Source organism: Pristiophorus japonicus, chromosome 1 (genome assembly GCF_044704955.1).
Source record: "Pristiophorus japonicus isolate sPriJap1 chromosome 1, sPriJap1.hap1, whole genome shotgun sequence".
Lineage (NCBI taxonomy): Eukaryota > Metazoa > Chordata > Chondrichthyes > Pristiophoridae > Pristiophorus > Pristiophorus japonicus.
Genome location: NC_091977.1, coordinates 143,682,384 through 143,705,880, shown reverse-complemented (window position 1 = coordinate 143,705,880; position 23,497 = coordinate 143,682,384). Strand labels below are relative to the sequence as shown.

At 46.0% G+C, this 23,497-nt stretch overlaps 1 protein-coding gene across 3 annotated transcripts in view; it reads left to right on the top strand.

The window, feature by feature from the left end:
* LOC139265923 (aminopeptidase Q-like) overlaps positions 1-23,497 on the top strand; it is a 352,506-nt gene that overhangs the window by 263,584 nt on the left and 65,425 nt on the right. For 2 of the 3 annotated variants that reach the window (XM_070883537.1, XM_070883519.1), the window contains exons 11-15: positions 3,560-3,636; positions 4,493-4,629; positions 9,189-9,244; positions 14,659-14,806; positions 17,169-17,263. In XM_070883537.1, coding sequence (XP_070739638.1) covers positions 3,560-3,636; positions 4,493-4,629; positions 9,189-9,244; positions 14,659-14,806; positions 17,169-17,263 — 513 coding nt within the window. The remainder of the gene's footprint in view (positions 1-3,559; positions 3,637-4,492; positions 4,630-9,188; positions 9,245-14,658; positions 14,807-17,168; positions 17,264-23,497) is intronic. The other variant, XM_070883528.1, reaches the window with a different exon arrangement.

Genomic DNA, 23,497 nt, shown 5'->3' with positions numbered 1-23,497 from the left:
CCAGGTTCTAATCTGTCGGGCTGTGACGGGTGACTGCTCATTCTCGAATGTTTCCATAACCATGACAAAATCTGCAGGCTGCACCATTTCCACATCTGTGGTGGGCAATGGCAGCCTACTGAGAGCATTGGCACAGTTTTTTGTGCCTGGCCTGTGGCGGATGGCGTAGTTGTATGCGGACAACGTGAGCGCCCATCTCTGGATGCGGGCCGATCTATTCGTATTCATCCCCTCACTATCGGAAAACAGGGCTATTTGTGGCTTATGGTCAAATTATAGCCCAAAGAGATATTGATCCATTTTCTTTACCCCATAGACACACGCTAACGCTTCTTTTTCAATCATGCTGTAGGCTCTCTCAGCCTTGGACAGATCCTGGATGCATAAGCAACCGGTTGCAATTTCCCAGAATCATTAGCTTGATGCAATACACACCGACGCATCACATGCTAGTACCAAACACTTACATAGATCATACAACACAAGCAATTTGTATGAGCATAACAATTTTCGAGCTTTTACAAAGGCATTTTCTTGGCTTGTGCCCCATACCCATTCATCTCCTTTATGCAGTAAGACATGCAGTGTTCTAACAGTGTGCTGAGACCCGGTAAGAAGTTAGCAAATTAGTTCGGGAGTCCTAGAAACAACCGCAGCTCCATCATGTTCTGTGGCCTTGGTGCATTCTCAATTGCCTCCATCTTCGAATCGGTGGGCCTGATACTGTCCGCCGTGATTCTTCTCCCCAGGAACTCCACTTCAGGTGCCAGGAAAATGCACTTCGAGCGTTTTAAACTGAGCCTCACACAGTTGAGCTGACTAAGAACCTCCCGCAGGTTCTGCAGATGCTCGACGGTGTCCCGACCTGTAACCAAGATGTCGTCCTGGAAGACCACGGTGCACGGGACTGACTTTAGTAAGCTTTCCATGTTTCTGGGAATATCGCCGCGGCTGATCGAATTCCAAACGGGCATCTGTTATAAATGAAGAGACCTTTGTGCATGTTGATTCAGGTGAGGCCCTTCGATGATTCCTCCAGCACCTGCATCATGTAGGCCGAGGTCAAGTCCAGCCTCATGAACATCTTTCCTCCCGCCAGCATAGCAAAAATGTCATCAGCCTTTGGTAGTAGGTATTGATTCTGCAGGGAGAAAAGATTGATAGTTACTTTGTAATCACCACAGATTCTGACGGTGCCGACTCCCTTGAGGACTGGAACAATTGGACTGGTCCACTCGTTGAATTCGATCGGCGAAATGATGCCCTCTCTTTGCAGCCGGTCTAGCTCTATCTTTACCCTTTCCCTCATCATGTATGGTACCACTCTCGCCTTGTGATGGATGGGTCGAGCCCCCGGAATTAGGTGGATCTGCACTTTTGCTCCTTGGAACTTCCCGATGCCTGATTTGAACAGCGAAGGGAACTTGTTTAAGACCTGGGCACACGAAGTGTCGTCAGCGGATGAGAGCGCTCGGACGTTGTCCAAGTTCCAGCGTATCTTTCCCAGCCAGCTCCTGCCGAGCAGCGTGGGACCATCGACCAGTATCACCCAGAGTGGTAGCTTGCACACCGCTCCATCGTAGGAAACCTTTACAGTAACACTGCTGATTACGGGAATCGGTTCCTTTGTGTAAGTTCTCAGTTTTGTGCAAATGGGAGTCAAGACTGGCCTTGAGGCCTTGCTGCACCATAATTTTTCGAAAGTCTTTTTGCTCATTATGGACTGGCTCACGCCCATATCCAGCTCCATTGACACCGGAAGTCCATTTAATTTAACCTTCAGGATTATCGGGGGACACTTTGTGGTAAATGTGTGCACCCCATATACCCCTGCCTCCTCGGTCTGAGATTCTGGTTCATCGTGATCCGCCATGGATCTGTCCTCCTCTGCAGCATGGTGGTTTTCAGGATTAACAGGGTTTGCAGCTCGCCTGCACATACATTGGAGGTGTCCCATTGTTCCACAGCCCTTGCAAACGTACCCTTTGAAGCGGCATGAATGGAAACGATGATCACCCCCGCAGCACCAACAAGGTGTTAATGGCATTGCATTCATCACCCTTGATGGTGGAATCTGAGACATCTGCGGACATGCAGCTGCAGGCAAGTGGGACCTGCCCTGTACATTGCGATTTGAAACAACATCACTTTGTTCACAGTACTTGTAGCAGCACTTGTGTGCTGAGAGATTTGCTTAGTATTGTCACTGGTGGCAATGAATGCCTGGGCTAGCGCTATGGCCTTACTCAAGGTTGGGGTCTCTACAGTCAAAATTTTGCGAAGTATCACTTCATGGCCAATGCCAAGTATGAAAAAGTCTCTGAGCATGTGCTCCAAATTCACAATGTCCTGCAAGGCGTCTTAGCTTGGCGACATAACTCGCCACTTCCTGGCTTTCAGACTTTTTGTAGGTATAGAACCGGTACCTCATCATCAGATGCTCCCGGACCAGTGTGCACAAATCATCGTATGGGTTTCGCTGGAGCAAGCAGATTTTTCATGAGGCCATATGTTGGTGCCCCGCAGATGGTGAGGAGAATTGCCCTTCATTTGGCAGTGTTCGCTTCTCCTTCCAGCTCGTTGGCCACGAAGTATTGGTCGAGTCGCTTCACGAAGCTTTCCCAATCATCTCCCTCCGAGAATTTCTCCAGGATGCCCACTGTTCTCTGTATCATTGGGTTCATCATCTGTATCTCGTCGCCAGTTGTTATATATGAATAAAGAGTCTGACTGGATACTGTGAGCTCAAAGTAAAGTGTGACCTCAGTCTTTTATTGCAGGTCTCCAGAGTGCCTCTCCAGCCTGTGAGGCCTCCTTAAGTACCTGTGCTCCCAAGGGATTGTGGGATCCTTTGGGACTCCAGGGGATGAGCCCTCTGGTGGCATACAAGGTATATACAAGTTTACATATATAACACTATCTCTTACTGAATTTTCTGTGCATGACATTTCCATTGATTACTACTGAAAGAACAACTGAATATACAGACTATATAAAGACAATGCTTAGGAACAGGTAGGGCTTGATTCTAAACCACTCTCTCTCCACCCCCTCCCCTGCCTCCCCCCCCTCCCATCGCCCCCCCCCCCCTCCCCGCACCCACCTGGGGTAAACCAGGAAAAGTTTACATAAGCAAAAACCTGTAAAGAATTTGGACATGGAAAATTATATTGGGAAAACATGTGTACACAAAAAGTGGGACAAAAACCTGACAACAGGAAGCCATGTGATGCAGACAGGCTGCACGTGATGATATCAGATATTCAATAAGACATAGATAGATTTTTTGAAAAATCAAACCATTATAAAAAAAAGGACAAAATATATGATCTTAAAATGGGGACTGAATTCTCTGGTTGAATGATTTCCCGTACCCTCTAACATCACCTCAACTAAGGACCACAAATGATCTTGACTTAATATATGCAAGGCCACAGGGGGGTACACTAATTACAAATTAGATTTTGAAAGTACATTTACAGTATTGCAAATATTCAAAGGAAAACAGTAATAAGCATTCAGGAAGTTAACCTCTCCTATCATTTTATTTCTTTTTTAGCTCCTCATGGTTTATTCCTATTTTCTGGATGAAGAATGGATCTGTCCAACCACTTATCTACCTTGAGAAAAAACATAGTAAGTACATTTATAATATAGTATGTCTCCTTACTCCATCTTAGGGTAAAGTTGCATTTCATGCTCCCTGTAGAGTTAATGAGAAAATATTACCAATCTGGAAAATGCCACATGATCACATTTAGTGAAACAAATACAGGATAATTTTCTGACATCACACTCTTGGTAATGAAATTCACCCGCTGTCTGTGTTTATTGGAAATTCAGGCACACATTTCACATGATTTTCCAACCAGTAATTCTCAATATGTGATGCGAGCAAGGATTTCCCCACCCCCGGCAGAATGAGATCAGAAAATCATCTCTTTACTCAAAGATTTCAGTAACATTAGGTTATTTTCCTTCAGTTACTAAACCAAGTTAATGGGAATACCTTCAAGAAAACTCACCATGTTGTACAGTTTGTGACAGAATGTCCTGGTATTAAATCACCTCTTACAGAATGTTCAAGCTTTTTATCTTTGGGGGCTGCTTAGGCTCTTACCAAGGAGCTTTGTGTGCCACATATAGATGCCGATATAGCAGCCTGGGCACGGTGTTGACAGGATTGCTGCTATTCAGGTGCTGCATAATGTGAATGATGCTGCACTTTGTGAATGGGATTTCCTGATGTTGCAAAACTATCAAATGGCATGCATTCCCCTCCAGCTACAGCAAGAAGTAAATGCTGGAAGTGAGCTAAAGGAGGAATGCGATTGGGAATGATTTTCACAAACACTGACTCCTAAATGCTGACTGTACAGAAATGTGGGCCGTTGACATATATCGACGTACACACTACTAATCCTTCTCAAATATTTTGTAATAAGCAGCAACTATTGTTCTGTTGATTTTCATTCTTGGTGCTTGCATACAGAAACATATCCTGAGGTAAAACGTACGGCAGATGAAGAATGGATCCTGCTAAATATCAATATAACCGGCTTCTATATTGTTAACTATGATGATTCAAATTGGCACCAGCTTAGTCTTCAACTAAGCAAAGACCCATCTGTAAGTTATAATCTTCTCACCCTTACTTAAGAACTTTTGTCCATCTTCTGAATACTAAACACAAGGAAGGAATGTCAATCAGTTTATATTGTCTTGCAATGGAATGTCCAGTTAATAATCACTGAACACTGATAACAACTATGTGCCTTTCTAAACCAATTCTCACATGCAGAATGATGATTTAGAGCACTTTACAGGACTCCAGTTAAAGAGCATGAATGTGAAAGTGATAAGGAAAGGTGAAAGCATGGTTGAACAGAAGGATTTTAAGGATGCTTTTGAAGTCCGGGACAGAAGCGACAAGATGGAGGTGCTGTGAAGACAAGTCATGGGGAGGGGGGGACATAGTGGGCCACACTAATAGTGGAGTAACAGGATATGACAATAAGGAGTAGGTCACTGCTGGAGGAGCACAGTGCATACAGTGATGTATGGTTACTGACACAGGCTCGATGGGCTGAATGGTCTCCTTCTGTGCTGTAATCATTCAATGATTCTATAGTGGTACCTATAAAATATAAAGCAAGGAAGTGCTGTTGAATGTTTACAAAACATTGGTTAGGCCACAGTTGAAATATTGTGTGCAGTTCTGGGAACCCATTATAGGAAGGATATTAGAGCCATGGAAAGAGTACAGTAAAGATCCATTAGAATAATATCAGAAATGAGAGGTTATAGCTATGAGGAAAGGCTCAAAAAATTAGAGCTTTTTCATGGGAATAAATGAGTGTAACAATTGAGCAATAGAGGTTTACAGCACAGAAGATCATTCATCTAGTATCTGTGCCAGCTCTTGCTACGGCAATCGAGACTAATCCCACAGGTTAAAGGCGATCTGATAGAGATTTTCAAAATATGAAAAGTTTTGAGGCTAAATAGTGAAGGATTATTCACACTCATTAGTGAATCAGTAACAAGGATGCACAAACTCTGGATCATCACTCGAAGAACAAAACAAGAATGAGATTACTTTTTCTTCACACCATCGGAGCAGGCCGGGAGTGGAAGAAGCAGCGTGATGGCCTAGCCCAGCAGGCTGAGTGACCCCGGCCTGCGAGCACCTTTGGAGCAGGCCGGGAGCGGAAGGAGCAGCGTGGTGGCCTGGCCCAGCAGGCTGAGTGACCCCCGGCCTGCGAGCACCATCGGAGCAGGCCGGGGATCGGAAGGAGCTGCGTGGTGGCCTAGCCCAGCAGGCTGAGTGACCCCCGGCCTGCGAGCACCATCGGAGCAGGCCGGGGAGCGGAAGGAGCAGAGTGGCAGCATACCACTCCAGGGAGCAGCACGTGCTGGAGCAGGAGAGCAATGGCAGTGAAGAGGGACGTCACAAAGATCCAGGTCGGTGATTGGAGCGTGGGCAGGTACAGCAGGAGCAGTGAGGTCGGGGCGAAGGAGCGGCGAGAGATTGTAGAGAGATGTGATTGGGGCCCAGGAGAGGCGCGAGTTTGGGGCCCAGGAAAGGCGAGGGCCCAGGGGCAGCATGGGCCTGCCCACACTGCGATATGTGTGCGCTCTTGGTCCGTGCAGCAGAGCTGGTCTCCAGTCGTCTTGGTTAATCCTTGCTACTGGACCAAGACCTAGCTCTGCCAAGCCCATGTGGTGGCTGGTGTGCAATGACCATCACACGTTAAAATAATCCACGCAGAGACATCTTCCACCCTTCAAGATTTTGTTCAGGACCTGGAATATTAGGTCCTTCATTGAAACACCTGTGAACTTTTTGACATGGAAGTAAGTCATCCTTGATTCAAGGGACTGCCTATGATGATGATGAAAGCATGGAATGCTTTACCAGAATGACTATTGAGGCAGAGACTATAACATCATTTAAAAAGGAACCAGATTAATATTTAAAATGAAGAATATAAAATGATATGGACAAGAAGCAGGTACTGGGATAAGAATAAGCATCTCCATTTGAAGAGCTAGCCATGGCACAGGCACGACAGCTCAAATGGCTTCTCAGTGAGCTACAAGTTTGATCATTCTATAAATTGTTGTCGTTTTGCTCTGCTGAAGTTAATTGTATGTTTTTTTGAAGCATTTAACCCAGCTGCTTTATTATTGTACTTATCCTGCAGGATAAAATGTAAGATGTTTTCTTCAATACAGTGAGCCAGCCAATGAAAAGTGAGAATTGCCAATCCTTCAGTCAGCTATAATTTGCATTTAGCAGGCTGTCAAGCACAAGGGATACTAATCATGTAGCTGTGATGGGAAGGTCAAACTTGACTAATCTAGTTGAATTTTTTGAGAAGGTCACTAACATGGTGGATAGGGGAATATCTGTGGATGTTACCTATATGGACTTTCAGAAGGCATTTGATAAGATTCCACGCAAAGCATTGAACATCACCATTTGCCAAGAGAACTCCATCCACTTTGACTGGCTTCAATTTAAACTCCGTTGTAGCTGCAAAGAGTGATAGCAGAGTCATTTAATGTATCTCTTAATGGGACAAATCCTTTAAGATTTTATTGTCTTTTCATGCAATGCATTTTTTCAAACTGGGGCTTTATTCAATGAGAATACTAATGCCCCAATCTACTTCACCTCAGGGTGATTGAATGCAGGTTCTTAACATAGAAATTTGACAAACTTTGTGTCAAATGGGTCAGTATTGGAAAAGAAAGTCAATTCACCCCAAAGTATTTGCATGCCTTGTAGTGGCATTAGGAGAGGTCGAGGAACAAGTTGCCTATCCAGCCTTTCAGCTTGGCAATGAAAGTGATTCAGGGCTCAAAACGCAAAATAAAATGGAGAGAAAAATATAATAGTAAAATGAAGCACATTTATGATAACCTTTTTACAACTGTAACACAGGCTCTGTTACATAAGAACATAAGAAATAGGAGCAGGAGTAGGCCATATAGCCGCTCGAGCTTGCTCCGCCATTCAATAAGATCATGGCTGATCTTCAACCTCAATCCCCATATTCCTTGATTTCCCTCGAGTCCAAAAATTTATTAATCTCAGCCTTGAATATACTCAACGATTCAGCATCCATAGATCCTCGGAGCAGAGAATTCCAAAGATTCACAACCCTCTGAGTGAAGAAATTCCTCCTCATCTCAGTCTTAAATGGCCAATCCCTTATCCTGAGACTATGCCCCCTAGTTATAGACTCTCCAGCCAGGGAAAAAAACCTCTCAGCATCTACCCTGTCAATCAACCTCAGCTCCTCAAACTCTCTCAGCAGAACCTCATTCCTAGTTCAAACCATGTCATTGGTTCCTAAATGAACCAAGACAACTGGATTCTCCCCCTCCCACTCCAAATTCTTTTCCAACCATGAGGAGATATCCTTAACCCTGGCACTGGGCGGGCAACACAGCCTTCGGAACTCCTGGTCGCGGTTGCAGGGAGTAGTATCTAGCCCCTGATTACTGTCCCCTACCACTGCAACATCCCTTCTCACTCCCCCCACTTGAATAACATCCTGTGCCATGGTGCCATTGACAATTTGCTGATCCACACTGCAGACTTTGCCCTCATTCACACAGGCAGCAAGAACCTCGTACTTGTTGGATAATGGCCGAGGCTCCTGCACTTGGGGTCCCCTTGCCTGCCTGAGTCGCAGTCACACACTCCTGTCCCTGACCACGAACCAAACCTATAACGCTACCTATCCAAAGGGATGTGGCTACCTCCTGGGTCAACGTTTCCAGGTAACTCTCCGCCTTCATTTTGCCCCACAATATCTGCACCTCCGACTTTAGCTCAACAATTCTGAGCTGAAATTCCTCGAGACGCAGACATTTATTGCAGACAGGGTGGTCTGGGATCGTGCTGCTCTCCACAAACTCCCACATGCTGCAGTTGCAGCACACCACCAGCACTGCTATCCCTATCTAACCTTATTTATATGTTTACTCAATTAGAGTTTATGTAATTCATTAAATTAGCTTATATTTTTTATATTTTTTTTAGTTTCTAATGAATTATTTGGTATAGTTTAAGGTAAATTGATATTTACCTGTAACTTACCCTGCCTCCTCTACGTTTACTGTGTCGTCGCTTTCTCAAATTCCCTCGGTATTTGTCTGCTGATTCTGCCACCGCCGCACTGTTTAAATCTCCTCAGGATACTCCCGCGGTGCTGTGCACACTGCTGATTCTGCTGCTGTTGTTGTTTCAATCTCCTCAGGCTTCTCCCATGGCGCTCTGCCACTCTGCTGGTCTGTTCCACATCCTATCATAAAGTATTTCTGTGTTATATCCTACTCATTTGAAATTCAAGCCAGGCTTATGTATTAGAACTTTAAAATTGACCTTGCCTCGCTATACCTGAAAGGATTTACTTTGTTTTTGCCGAGAGGCCTGGACTTAAGCAAATATACAATCACTGTATAGAAACACACACATTTTCTGTTGGAGGATTTGAGTTCAGCCAACCTCCCAGTGGAGAATCATTCACTATTAATCACATTGAGCATGAATGCAGTGTTGGAAGAAAGCCCAAATTGTAAAAATTCATTGTCTGGAGACTTTTTGTATTGTTTTGAATTTATTCATTGTTGTTATCCACTTTTCTTTAATTCTGAGAATTCATCTTCCATAGGTTATTCCAGATGGTAACAGAGCACAGATTATCAGCGATGCATTTAACCTAGTATGGTGAGTACTGCACCAGAACAGAGGTAGGAACACTATTTTATCTGTTAGCTCCTCTGTAAAAATGTGAACAGTGCGCCACGCGGAACAGAACACGGCCTGGCTATCTCAAGGACTTTGTCTGTTCTTAAACTGTTTTCAGAGGGGGGAAATATGTTGTGTTCATACTCTGTTTCTTTGTTGCACAAACTCTCACTGGACAGGCATTAGGACCTTGCGGGAGCTATTCACAGTTGCTGTAAACATTCTGGTTCATGCTGGTTTTGAGACACCATTTTGGGAGTTGCTATAAATGACACAGTTAGTTACTTTACCGCCATGGAGGAGAGGCACAGCTGTCGCCACTGGAGGGGATCTGGTCGCCTCTGGGGAGGGGCCCGAATGCTGCTGGGGGCCTGGACACCACTGGGAAAAGGCCTGGATGCCGTTGGGGGCCCAAACGCCTGGTTGGAGACTCATCTAGCTCACCGAGCATCATCGAGGGTCAGGGGTCAGGTGGAGCAGCTGGGATGACGTCGGAGGAGGACGTCATCGAGGGGGGTTGGTGAAAGAGGTCCAGGACGATGCTGCAGGAGGCTCGGACGTTGCTTGTAGTCCGATAGTCGTCGCCGATGGGTGGTTTGGAGCAAAGCCTGAGGTTGGCCCGGATTTTGTGAATTGCAGGATTAGGGTTTAAGGCAATTTATGCACGCCTATTAGGGTCTATTAGGGCTCGGGGATGGGGGGTTAGACAGTGGGAGAGGTTGAGGGTGGATCATTGTTGGATGGCAAGGGTAAAATTGATTTGGCAGGGGAGCTCCCTAGGAAGCTGCCATCCTGGCGGCCATCTTGACCAGCCTCTATGACGGTGACCTGGCCTCTTCTGACTGGTGAGCATCATGGCTGTGACCTTCCACTCTGAACCCCAGTGGGCCACTGACCCTCCCAATGCCTGCCCCCAACCAAGGCTCAGCCCACCTACCATCAAGGGCGCTACTCAGCACCGAGCTTGCGGCCAACATCTCACCGTAGGCAACTCGGCTCATACAGCAGTGCCTGGTCTCTAGTTGTCTTGGTCCAGGTACTAATTTGGCGAGCCATGACGGGTGACCCCTCGCTCTCGAAGGCATCCATGACCAGCAGCAAATCTGCGGGCTGCAGCATTTCCACCCGGTTGTGGGCAATGGTAGCCGGCTAAGCGTACATCAGCACAGTTTTCAGTGCCTGGTCTGTGGCGGATGACATAATCATAAACAGATAAAGTCAGTGCCCTTCTTTGGATGTGGGACGAGGCATTTGTGTTTATACCTTTGCTCTCAGAAAACAATGAAATGAGCGGCTTGTGGTCTGTTTCAAGCTCAAGTCGAAGCCCAAACAGGCATTGGTGCATGTTCCTAACCCCATATATGCATTCTAAAGCCTCGTTCTCTACCATACTATAGGCTCTTTCAGTCTTAGACAGACTTCTGGATGCGTATGCAACTGGTTGGAGTTTGCCTGATACATTGGCTTGCTGGAGCACACAACCGGCCCCATATGATGAGACGTCGCAGGCCAGCACTAACTGCTTACATGGGTCATAGTGTACCAGTAATTTATTGGAACATAGCAGGTTCCTGGCCTCTCAAAGGCTCTGTCTTGTGATTTTCCCCAAACCCAGGCGTTACCCTTTCTCAGCAACATGTGCAAGGACTCTAGCAATGTGCTCAAACTAGGTAGAAAGTTACCGAAATAGTTGAGAAGACCCAGGAATGAACGCAGCTCCGTCACACTCTGGGGTCTGGATGCATTCTTGATGGCCTCTGTTTTCGAGTCCGTAGGCCTGATGCTGTCTGCTGCAATCTTTCTCCCCAGGAATTCGACTTCTGGTGCCATGAAAATGCACTTGGGGCATTTTAGCCTGAGTCCCATTCTGTCCAGGCGACATAAAACCTCTTCCAGGTTGTGCAGGTGTTCGGTGGCATCGCAACCAGTGATCAGGATGTCATCTTGGAACATGACGGTTCTTGGGACATACTTCAGCAAACTCTCCATGTTTCTCTGAAATATGGCTGCCACTGAGCGAATTCCGAAAGGGCATCTGTGGTATATAAACAGTCTTTTGTGCGTGTTGACGCACGTCAGTTTTTTCGAAGATTCGACAAGCTCCTGTGTCATGTAAGCGGAGGTCAGGTCCAATTTGGTGAACGACTTCCTCCCCACTAGCGTTGCAAACAGGTCGTCAGCCTTGGGTAACAGGTACTGATCCTTTATCGAGACTCGGTTGTTGCCGCAGATCCTGATTGTGCCATCACTTTTCAACACCAGGACAATTGAACTGGACCATTCGCTGAACTCGACTGGTGATATGATTCCTTCCCGTTGAAGTCTGTCCAGTTCGATCTCGACCTTCTCCCTCATCATGTACGGAACCACCCGCGCCTTGTGATGGACGGGTCTTGCATCCGGGCCTAGATGGATCTGCACCTTGGCTCCCGTGAAGTTGCCGATGCCTTGTTCGAACAACGAGGGAAACTTGCTCAACACTTAAGCACACGAAGCATCATCCACTGATGATAAGGGCTTTAATATCGTTCCAGTTCCATTTAATTTTCTCAAGCCAACTCCTGCCGAACAGTGTTGTGCCATAGCCTGGAACGATCCACAACGATAAATCATGCACAGCTCCATCGTACGATACCTTTACTGCCGCACTGCCAATGACTGGTATGAGCTCTTTGGTGTAGGTACACAGCTTCGCATTGATTGGGCTCAGTTTGGGTCTTTTTGCCTTAGTGTCCCACAGCTTTTTGAAAGCCCTCTGGCTCATTATTGACTGACTCGCACCCCATTTAATTTAACTTCCAGCATTATCGGAAGACTTTTAGTAAAAGAATGTATCTCATACACTTCTTCATCTGTAAATTGGGTTGAGTTGCCTGTGCCACTTGATCCACACTGGATCGATCATCCTCAGCCATGTGGTGTGTCGCAGCATGCCTGCTCGGTTGTGGACATAGTCGCTGAAGGTGCCCCATTGTTGCATAGCCTTTGCACATGTATTGCTTGAATCGGCATTGATGGGCCCGATGATAACCCCCGCAACGCTAACAAGGCGGGATTTGATTCACCCCCAATGGCATACTTTGAGCACTTACAGGTCGTACGAACGCAGACAAGTAGGCCCTGCCATGTGCAGCTCTGCTTGCCAATGATATTATTTTATGCACAGTACTTGCCGGTGAGTTTTGATGCTGGGAAGATATCTGTTTCGACTTTTCGTCTGTGGACATGCATGCCTCGGTGATCGTGATAGCCCTGCTCAGGTCTCGAGATTCAGCAGCCAGCAACCTTCGAAGGATGACCTCGTGGCCAATGCCAAGCACGAAAAAGTCCCGCAGCATTTCCTCCAATGCAGCTCCGAAGTTGCACGGCCCAGCAAGATGTCTCAGGTCGGCGACAAATTCCACCACGTCCTGGCCCTCGGAGCGATTGTGCGTATAGATGCTTTCCTTCTGTTTAAAGTGGTTCCGAACCAACATACACAATTCATCGTAAGTCTTATCCATTGGTCGAGTCGGTGAGAGTAGATTCTTAATAAGGCTAGAAATTCTTGACCCACAAATGGTGAGGAGAATCGCCCTGCGCTTAATTGTGTTATCGGTTCCTTCCAATCCGATGGCTACGAAGTACTGGTCGAGGCGATCAGTGAAATCCTCCCTGTCTTCCCTTTCCACGAATCTCTCCAAAATTCCAACAGACATGGTTGCGCGAAAGTTCGTATTTTTAACTCGTTGCCAATTTTTAAGTAGCGAATAACTCCACGAGGCTAAGTACGGTGAGCTAGTTCAGGCATGAGCTTACTCCAGTTTATTTACTCTCAAAGTGAGGATTCAACATGGCTGCCAACATTTTATACACTGCTTACACGTGTCTGCCAGTGACCATTAGGACTCCGATAGTCGCGCCCTCTGGTGGCAGGTAAAACCCAGTTAACATACATAACAACAAGGACACCCTCAAAGCCTCCATGATAAAGTGCAACATCCCCACCGACACCTGGGAGTCCCTGGCCAATGACTGCCCTAAGTGGAGGAAGTGCATCCGGGAGGGCGCAGAGCACCTCGAGACCGTGCAGAAATCAAGCGCAGGCGGCGGAACGAGCATGTGGCAAATCTGTCCCACCCTCCGCTTCCCTCAACGACTATCAGTCCCACCTGTGACAGGGACCGTGGCTCTCGTATTGGACTGTTCATCATCATCATCATCATCATCATAGGCAGTCCCTCGAAATGAGGATGACTTGCTTCCACGCCAAAAAAGGATGAGTTCACAGGTGTTTCAATGAAGGACCTAATATTCCAGGTCCTGAATTACATGTTGAAGGGTGAAAGAAGCCTGTGCGTGGATTTTTTTAAACGTGTGGTGGCTGTTGCACACCAACCACCACATGGGCTTGACAGAGCTAGGTCTTGGTCCAGTGGAAAGGATTAACTAGGACGACGGGAGACCTGCTCTACTGCATAGACCTAGTGCACACACAGGACTGTTCAGCCACCTAAGGACTCATTTTAAGAGTGGAAGCAAGTCTTCCTCGATTCCGAGGGACTGCCTATGATGATGATGAGTTACTTTACTCCTGGTTCAGTTAGTCTGTTTATTTACATACACAACAATCAGAGCCTGAATACTGTGTACATTATTATTGTGTTTAGAGGTTCTGTTCTAATTAGAAATGAAGTGTAATTAACTCAATTTCAGAAAAATCTGCATCAATGGCAGAAATTGGGATTCGTATTTCGAAGTCTTTGTGTAATTTAAAAATTGCTAATGTTAAGAGGCTAAAGCGCATGCAGTTTACTTTCTGATCCTTGACAAATATTTGAGATTATCTTTTTTATTTTACTTTTAACAGTATCAGAATGTTAGGAAATGTCCCTATTGACTAAATGGAGGGATAATCGATCAATATTGCTAAATAAACAATTTTGCCCATTTAAAATTATTGTTTTAAATAAGTCTGAATATTCAGCCTTTATTTTAATAGATTTGGAATCTCCATGACATAATTAATCACTCTCATTTAGTGATGTAATAAATAGACCATGTTTCCACCAATGCAATCCTGAGCACTTTGGCCCCAATTCTAAGTCAGGGCAAGATCGGTCTATGCGAGTGTCTCGATGAACAACAAGCTTACATGTTGAGTCCCAAAGAACTCCCAGGCCTCATTTTAATATCCAGGCCCCGACTCCAGCCTGCTTCCGGCAGAATTCAGTACCTGGCGGCAGGAGGCCACCACTGGGGACCTCGGGAATGGTCCCCGGCAGTCAAGTAAGTGGTGAGGAAGGCTCAGCAAACCCCCTAAAATTTAAATTCATTGTTTTCAGCCTGAAATATTGCTGAAGTCATTGCAGGTTTATAGTTAACATTATTCTGTTGTGTATGCTACCTAACAGGAGTGGACAAGCTGACATCGAAATTGCTCTGAGTACAACTTTGTATCTTGCTCAGGAACAGGAAAACATTGTATGGAACATAGCCCTGGAAAACTTGCAGATTCTTGAATTGATACTGAAGAGAACCTATACATATGGGCTTTATAAGGTACAAGTACATTCTTATATCCAAAATTTAACATTGTAATGAGACAGTGTGACTCCCAGCACACTCAATAATTTAATCCTTTCATTTTAGTGGGAGTGGTTTTAACTTTAGATTTGAATTAAAATGAAAATGGGGAGGAGTTTAAAGCCAACGAGCCCCGATCATGCGTTTTAAAACACTGCCACCAAAATTTAAAATGACCCCCGCTATGTCTACATTCAGTATCAAATTGGACAATGATAGGACTAAGGAATATTTGTAGTTTCCTTGGTTAAACTATTTGGGATGGAAATTGACAGGGGTGGACTGCACAAACGACAGGACGGAGGTTCTGTCAGGAAATGCAGAAGTTAGGGATTCCCGGCATGCTGTGGAGTTTTGCTTCGACAGGTTCCCCGGCCAGAAGTCAGTCTGATTGGCAGCTTGGCTTCCAGTCGGGCAGGGAGCACTCCAGAGCAGGCCGCAGCTTCAGGTAAGTCACTTGCTGCCGCTGGTGGGAGCGTGGGGGGCCGGGAAGGTGCAGAAATTTGGGGGGCCGGGGGGTGCAGAGATGTGGGGGGGCCGGGAGTGTGCAGAGATTTGGGGGGCCGGGGGGTGCAGAGATGTGGGGGGCCGGGAGGCTGCAGAAATTTGGGGGGCCGGGAGGATGCAGAGATTTGGGGGGCCGGGAGGATGCAGAGATTTGGGGGGCCGGGGGGTGCAGAGATTTGGGGAGCCGGGGGGGGGGGGTGCAGAGATTTGGGGGGCCGGGAGGGTGCAGAGATGTGGGGGGCTGGGGGGGTGCAGAGATGTGGGAGGCCAGGGGGTGCAGAGATTTGGGCAGCAGGAGACTACTGCTGGGGAACGTGGGCATGGTCCAAGGCAGTCAAGTAAGTGGTGAGGAAGTGGGCCCAGCAAAACCCTCAAATTTAAAATTTATATAGTTTTCAACCAGAAATATTGCTGAAGTCATTGCAGGTTTATAGTTAACATTATTCTGTTGTGTATGCTACCTAACAGGATTAGACATGCGGGGGTGGGGGGGGGGCGGTATGGTTGGGGAACTAATGGGGGAGAGAGGGGAGCTTGGAGGGCTGGAAAGAAGCACTTAAATTTCGCCTGCCCTCAGCTGCTGGGTTTCCTGGGAGTTAAACCTGCAAGCAGCTAAATCAGCCTCATTAAAATATTTATTTGGGCTACCCACCTCCTGGGAGTGGGTTGGCTGTTTGTCCCTTGTCCTGCCTCCGTTAAACCCAGAAGTGGGCGGTTTGGAGGCTTGTTTGAGATTTTTTTTTAATTTTAGCATCTCATCCAACCCCAACGCATCCATTTTTGGGGGTTAAGGTTTAGCCCTCAATAGCTGTTGGGATCATTTAAGACTAAGGCTCTAGAACCCTTTTATACAAGGCAACTCTGATGGACAAAAGAGAATGATGTAGAAATTGGTCTGTGCAGTACCCTTATGTTGGGCGCTACTGTGACTGCTATAGCCCCAATATAGTGAGTAAGAAGCGTGCACACAATCCTGCCCGGAAGTGCGACACCGCCACATTAGGTAAAGACAAACAAGAGGCGTCCTTTACTCACGCCTGCAAGTAAATAAGTGGCTTAACACCTGTTTGAGGTCCCATTTCCAAGATTGGTTTGACTTGAGGCAGCCAGCACTAACACAGACTGCACAGAGAAACTACCCTACGAATCACCTGCAACAAAGAAGGTAAGTAACTTACCTGAATATAAGCACTCGTTCGCCTCCTGACCCTATATTTAACTCCCTTCATGATCATCGCCACTCCCGCCCTGCAATCCTTCCCACCGGCCTCCTCTCCCAACTCCTGATTACCCCCAATACCATCCTCTACCAATGCTCGACCCCAAACCTGACCCACAGCCCGACACACAGCCCCGATCCTGGGCATCGACCCAAGCACCGACCCCCGACCCAAGCCCCGATCCCCGAACTAGGCCCTGATCTCCCATCCCCCATCTGGGCCCCTGACCCACGACAACATTTACCTGTGGGCTGCTGCATTCCTAGCAGCGGCCCAAACTTGCAGTCCCCGTCTCGGGAGGATTTTTGACACTTTACCGGCAATATTGAACTGAGACCTGAGGCCCAATGTCTGGAGAGCCTCGGGCCTCACCATTCAACACAGGTGGATGCAAAGTTCACCCCTCGCTTACCCAAAAATGGGTGCAGTCCAATTTCTAGGCCAATGAATCTGTATTCAACCCTGTTCACATGAAACTAATGTTTTGTCAACTGATTGCATGACCTTTGTTATATTGTGTTATACGGGTCAAATTCTACTGTGTAATTTATAAATAATTTGTACTAATATCCTTATTTTACAGTTTAATTATATTTAATTTTTTTTTCTAGAAATACATTTTCAGCCGAATTGTTCCATTTTATTATTATCAGATCAAATTAATCAATGAAGATTTCAAGAACATTGATAGTGATGAAGTTGACCTGTAAGTATTACAATATTCTGCCCATTGATTATGAATTAACTAATTTAGCATTAACTTATTTTGTACCACATGTACAGTGGTTCCAGTGGTTTATATACCCGCCAATCTACTACTTGTAGCAGATTGGGGGGCAACTGGAGCTCTCCTGATGCCTTAGCATGTAAACGCATCTTCCAGCGTTGTACTTAGCTGTGTACACCAGAAAGATCCCCACTTAGTTCCTGATCTATGCTGAGTTATCGGATCACAACCAGGGTACCAGTAGACTGAGAATCACTTCAATAAAGAAGTGAAATATAAGCTAGGACTCTGACTTCTACTTGCTATCCAATAATAACCAGTGGAAAGCAGGCATGTGTGGGGAATGTGGAGAATTGTCTATGACATTAGCCTTTCATCTCTTTGATCTAGGTTAGAACCCAGGGCATATTTATGGCCCTCCACAAAAGGAATTTGAACAGTCTTAAACCAGGCATATGGCTACGATACAAAATGGTCCCAAATTCGGTACTAAATTGGTAGTCTCACTCAGAGAAGCCGCAGGAAGGTGATCTTAGCAATAGTAAAATGTGGTGCATTAGGAAGGGCTCTTCTTTGCTTGAGGCTGGGATGATAGGGGTGACGTAATCGTCATGCACGGGGACCCCTTACTGCCCTGCGGTGACCTCTTACCGACCCGCAGGGGAAATTGCCCCACAGCCCGCGAGGCTAGCGCGAGCGGATGTCAACGCCAGCTTTGCGGGTCGCGAAGCGGTCCGACATCCCCTCGTGGGGTGGGACTTAAAGGGGAGGTCGGCAGTGCCCCACGCCTCCATCTTTACTGGATTGCCGACTCTCAGGGCGGCTCCACTATATGATCCATCTTGCAGCCCGGCACTCCGTTTTGGTCCCATGCTGCCCTGGTGGCTTAGTGGAGGCTATCAGAGGCCTTGCAAAATGCGCAGTGGCCCTCCCCTTCAAGTCCTCACCCCAGTAGCACCCCAGACCCACCCAGAAAGGAAGTGGAACGCGCGAGATTGCGTTCCACTTCCTTTGCGGGGCGGTAAACCCAATTCAGCAGTGGGGGCGGGACTTCTGCACCGGGCACAGAAAGTCCTGGTCCCAGTTAGTTACTGCCCCCATTCAGAGTGCAGGGCTATTTTGCCCCCAATTTTTGGGAGTTGAATAGAAGGGGATTTATTTTTCATCTCATATTGGAGTGCTTGTTGCTAATACCATTTCCCAGGACTAACTTCCCTCATGAGCAAAATAATTCACAGAAACATCATCTTTTCTTAAAACCTCAAAGTTTAGAATGGTGATATATTTGCAAGTCATGATGGTGTGTGACTTGGAAGGGAACTTGGAGGTGATGGTGTTCAATGCGCCTGCTTGTCCTTATCCTTCTAAGGAGTAGAGGATGCGAGTTTGAGAGGTGCTGTTGAAGAAGCCTTGGCGAGTTGCTGCAGTGCATCTTGTGGATGGTACACACAGCAGTCACGGTACGCCGGTGATGGAGGGAGTGATTGTTTAAGGTGATGGTTGGGGTGCCAATCAAGCGAACTGCTTTGTGCTTGATTGGGTCGAGCTTCTTGAGTGTTGTTGGAGCTGTATTCATGAAGTGGAGAGTATTCCATCACACTCCTGACTTATGCCTTGTAGATGGTGGAAAGGCTTTGAGGAGTCAGGAGGTAAGACACTCACCACAGAATACCCAGCCTCTGACCTGCTCTTGTAGCCACAGTATTTAAGTGGCTGGTCCAGTTACGTTTTTGGTCAATGGTGACTCCCAGCATATTGATGGTGGGGAATTCGGTGATGGTAATGCCATTGAATGTCAAGGGGCAGTGGTTAGACTCTCTCTCTTGTTGGAGATAGTCATTGCCTGGCCCTTGTGTGGTGCGAACATTACTTGCCACCTATTGACCTAAGCCTGAATATCATCCAGGTCTTGCTGCATGTGGGAATAGACTGTTTCATTATCTGAGGAGTTGCAAATAGAACTGAACACTGTGCAATCATCCTGATCTGAGGAAGGATATCCTGCCCTTAGATTGATTCCTGGGACTTGAGGGTTGACCTATGAGGAGAGATTAAGTAGATTGGGCCTGTACTCTCTGGAGTTTAGAAGAATGAGAGGTGATCTCATTGAAACCTTTAAGATTCTGAGGGAGATTGACAGGGTAGATGCTGAGAGGTTATTTCTCCTGGTTGGAGAATCTATAATTAGGGGGCATAGTCTCAGGATAAGGGGTTGGCCATTTAAGACTGAGATGAGGAGGAATTTCTTCATTCAGAGGGTTGTGCATCTTTGGAATTCTCTGGTCCCAAGGGCTGTGGATGCTGAATTATTAAGTAAGTTCAAGGCTGAGATAGATAGACTTTTGGACTCTAGGGGAATCAAGAGATAAGGGGATCGGGCAGGAAAGTGGAGTTGAGGCCGAAGATCAGCCATGATCATATTTAATGGTGGAGCAGGCTCGAGGGGCCGTATGCCTACTCCTGCTCCTATTTCTTATGTTCTTATATCCTTACGTTCATACTTTTAAATTGGAAGACTAGCCTCACTAATCACTAGTTTCTGATTTACCCCTGTTTCTATTTGGGATTCTTCCAATACTCTATTCATGCTCACATCAACTAAGTACATTGTATAGGCAGACTTCCATCTCCTGTGAACTGAAATGTACAACCAGAAACACTGAGTGACTGAATTAGTGTGCTGCAGGATTAACAAATACCTTTTTAGTAAAATACTTTAATGGGGCATGGAATACTGAATACCTCTAAATGTCTTCAACACACTGAAAGAAACCATGCTGTTAAATCATATAGTTCAGGCTAAACAACCAGTAGGATTTTCTATACAAAAAAAGTTATGTAGAAACAAAACTAAATGCAGCAGATGAGTATTGCACGTGAATACAATTTACTTCCTGACATTATAAAAGCAAAGCTCTCCAGAACTTTAGATTATGTTTCAGAATCTTTAAACTTAGTCCTTTGGTAATGTTTTACAGAGGTGCACACCTCTGTACCCATAGTGTTCTGCCTCACCACTCTTGCAGGTTGAACTGTGCACTAAAAAACCTAAGGCTGGTGCCCCAACATATCTCTCACTTCTCCAAAAGCAAAATACTCCAGATGCTGAAAATCTGAAATAAAAACAGAAAATGCTGGAAATATTCAGCATCTGTGGGGAGAGAAACTGAGTTAACATTTCAGCTCAATGATTTTTTGTCAGACCTGGGAAAAGTTAGAGCTGTAACGGGTTTTAAGCAAGCGCAGGGGCAGGGAAAGGGGCAGGGGAGGAAAGAACAAAAGGGAAGGTCTGTGATAGGGTGAAAGGCAGGAAGGATTAAATGATGAAAGGGATGATGGCGCGAGACAAAAGGAGATGGTAATGGGACAGGAAAAGAAACAAAAGATAGGTCTAGAAGAGATGTAAATGAGAATAGTAGAATCATCAACAGCTGCCTTCTGAAAAAATGGGGGCAGAGGTTATGATCGGAATTTGTTGAACTGGAAGGCTGTAAAGTGCCTAACCGAAAGATGAGGTGTTGTTCCTCGAGCTTACGTTGAGTTTCATTGGAACAGTGTAGGAGGCCGAGGAGAAAGAGGTCAGAGTGAGAGTGGAGGAGAAAATTAAAGTGACAGGCAACCGGAAGCTTGGGGTCACGCTTGTAGACTGAACAGAAGTGTTCCGCAATGCGGTCACCCAATCTGCGTTTGGTCTCCCCAATATAGAGGAACCCGCATCGCGAGCAGCGAATAAAGTGTACTAAATTGAAAGAAACACAAGTAAATCGCTGTTTCTCCTCGAGTGTTTGGGGTGGAGGCCCAAGTTATTTCTCAACATATTGGTAATTATGATATTAATTATTTCTATCAATTGAGTAGATAGCATGTGGATAACAATCTAATCACTGTCTGGAGAGGTGTTTACTATTTCAGCCCCCCAAAAAAACATTGAAAATCCCTATGCAACATAATGTTCCCTGAATGGATGTGACAATTACTGTGATAAACTTGAAAGTATTTTATTTTTACTACCCTGTTCTAGTAGCCAGAAGATACTGACCTGACTAGGATTTGTTTATGACCATTAAAATAAATAAAGTTGGATTACCTTCCCTTGAAACTAATTGTCTATTTGCCTCACTTCGAAACTCAGTTTAAATTTCCAAAACTAGCTAAAAATACACGTGAAAGGATATAATCCAAACATGTTCCAATTTAACACATAATGGATCCATCAGAACTTTGCTTATTCTTTCAGCGTTGGTGAGCTCCTCCAGTATGGGCCCTATTCCTTCACTTAGGTTTCACAAGAAACAGTTGAATGAATCATTTGCACACGGTTTACTCAGAGGATGATTTACACCAACAATGCAATGTACACAATGAGTAGGGGGCTGAAACTCTAAGGGAGTTCTCCTGCTCGTATGGCGTAACTTTGGTGGAAGACCATGGAAATCCTTGATTAATAGCATCAATGTGATTAATGCTCTTTTTGCAAGGTTTCCACAAAATTACAGCAGGCGAGAAGCAGCACCTCCACAAAAGTTTACCCCAGATCCTGATTCCAAGCTTCACAATGCGATATTGTAATATATTCTTACGACATCACTAACAAGCACACTTCACAAGATAGCTCCAGCTGTTATCATGTAACTATAGTTGATAAGCTCCCCGCTGGAGTGGAACTAAACTACAGAACCAGTGGGAAGCTGTTCAACCTTCGCCGTCTCCAGGCCAGGTCCAAGACCACTCCAACCTCTGTCGTCGAGCTACAGTACGCGGACAATGCCTGCGTCTGTGCACACACAGAGGCTGAATTCCAGGATATAGTCGACGTATTTACCGAGGCTTATGAAAGCAGGGCCTTACGCTAAACATTAGTAAGACAAAGGTCCTCCAACAGCCTGTCCTCGCTGCACAGCACTGCCCCCGAACATCAAGATCCACAGCGTGGCCCTGGACAACGTGGACCACTTCCCCTATCTCGGGAGCCTCCTATCAACAAGAGCAGGCATTAATGATGAGATCCAACATCGCCTCCAGTGCGCCAGTGCAGCCTTCGGCCGCCTGAGGAAAAGAGTGTTTGAAGACCAGGCCCTCAAAACTATCACCAAGCTCATGGTCTACAGGGCTGTAGTAATACCCGCCCTCCTGTATGGCTCAGAGACGTGGACCATGTACAGTAGACACCTCAAGTCGCTGGAGAAATGCCACCAGTGATGTCTCCGCAAGATCTTGCAAATCCCCTGGGAGGACAGATGCACAAACATTAGCGTCCTCATCCAGGTCAACATCCCCAGCATTGAAGCACTGACCACACTTGATCAGCTCCGCTGGGCAGGTCACATAGTTCGCATGCCAGGCTCGAGACTCCCAAAGCAAGCACTCTACTCGGAACTCATCCACAGCAAACGAGCCAAAGGCGGGCAGAGGAAACATTACAAGGACAACCTCAAAGCCTCCCTGATAAAGTGCGACATCCCCACTGACACCTGGGAGTCCTTGGCCATAGACTGCCCTAAGTGGAGGAAGTGCATTCGGGAGGTCGCTGAGCTCCTCGAGTATCATCGCCAAGAGCATGCAGAAATCAAGAACAGGCAGCGGAACGAACGTGCAGCAAACCAGGCTCCCTGCCCACCCTTTCCCTCAATGACTATCTGTCCGACCTGTGACAGAAACTGTGGTTCCCGTATTGGACTGTACAGCCACATAAGAGCTCATGCTAAGAGCGAAAGCAAGTCTTCCTCGATTCCGAGGGACTGCCTATGATGATGATGATATCATATGACCCTTTATTATCTACAACAGTAGTTGCATTACCACAGTAGTTCACATTGGTGCAGCAGTAGTCCACCAGGTGGAACTCTTTATTATACTTCTCCCTCCTTAATGAAGTAATCATCAAAATAATCATCATACATAACTTGCATGGTTATACATAACAAAAGATATGGACTTATCTTGTCATATTTACAAATCAAACTTAACCACTGTTTTTTGTTTTGAAGAGGATACCTTCACTCTCGAACAGAACTTCCCAAACTTGGTGTCAAACTTAGACTCAGTCTAGGCTGAGCCTGAGGAGAATTTTTCTCCAATGGCAACCCTTGATCTACATTTTGACTCTCTACAACTTCAGATTGTTTGTCTGCCTGACTCAGACTCAGGCTTAAATTCTGACTGTGTCCTTTGACTTGTTTCTAGTACATCTGATGTAGGATTTGCTACTGGTAC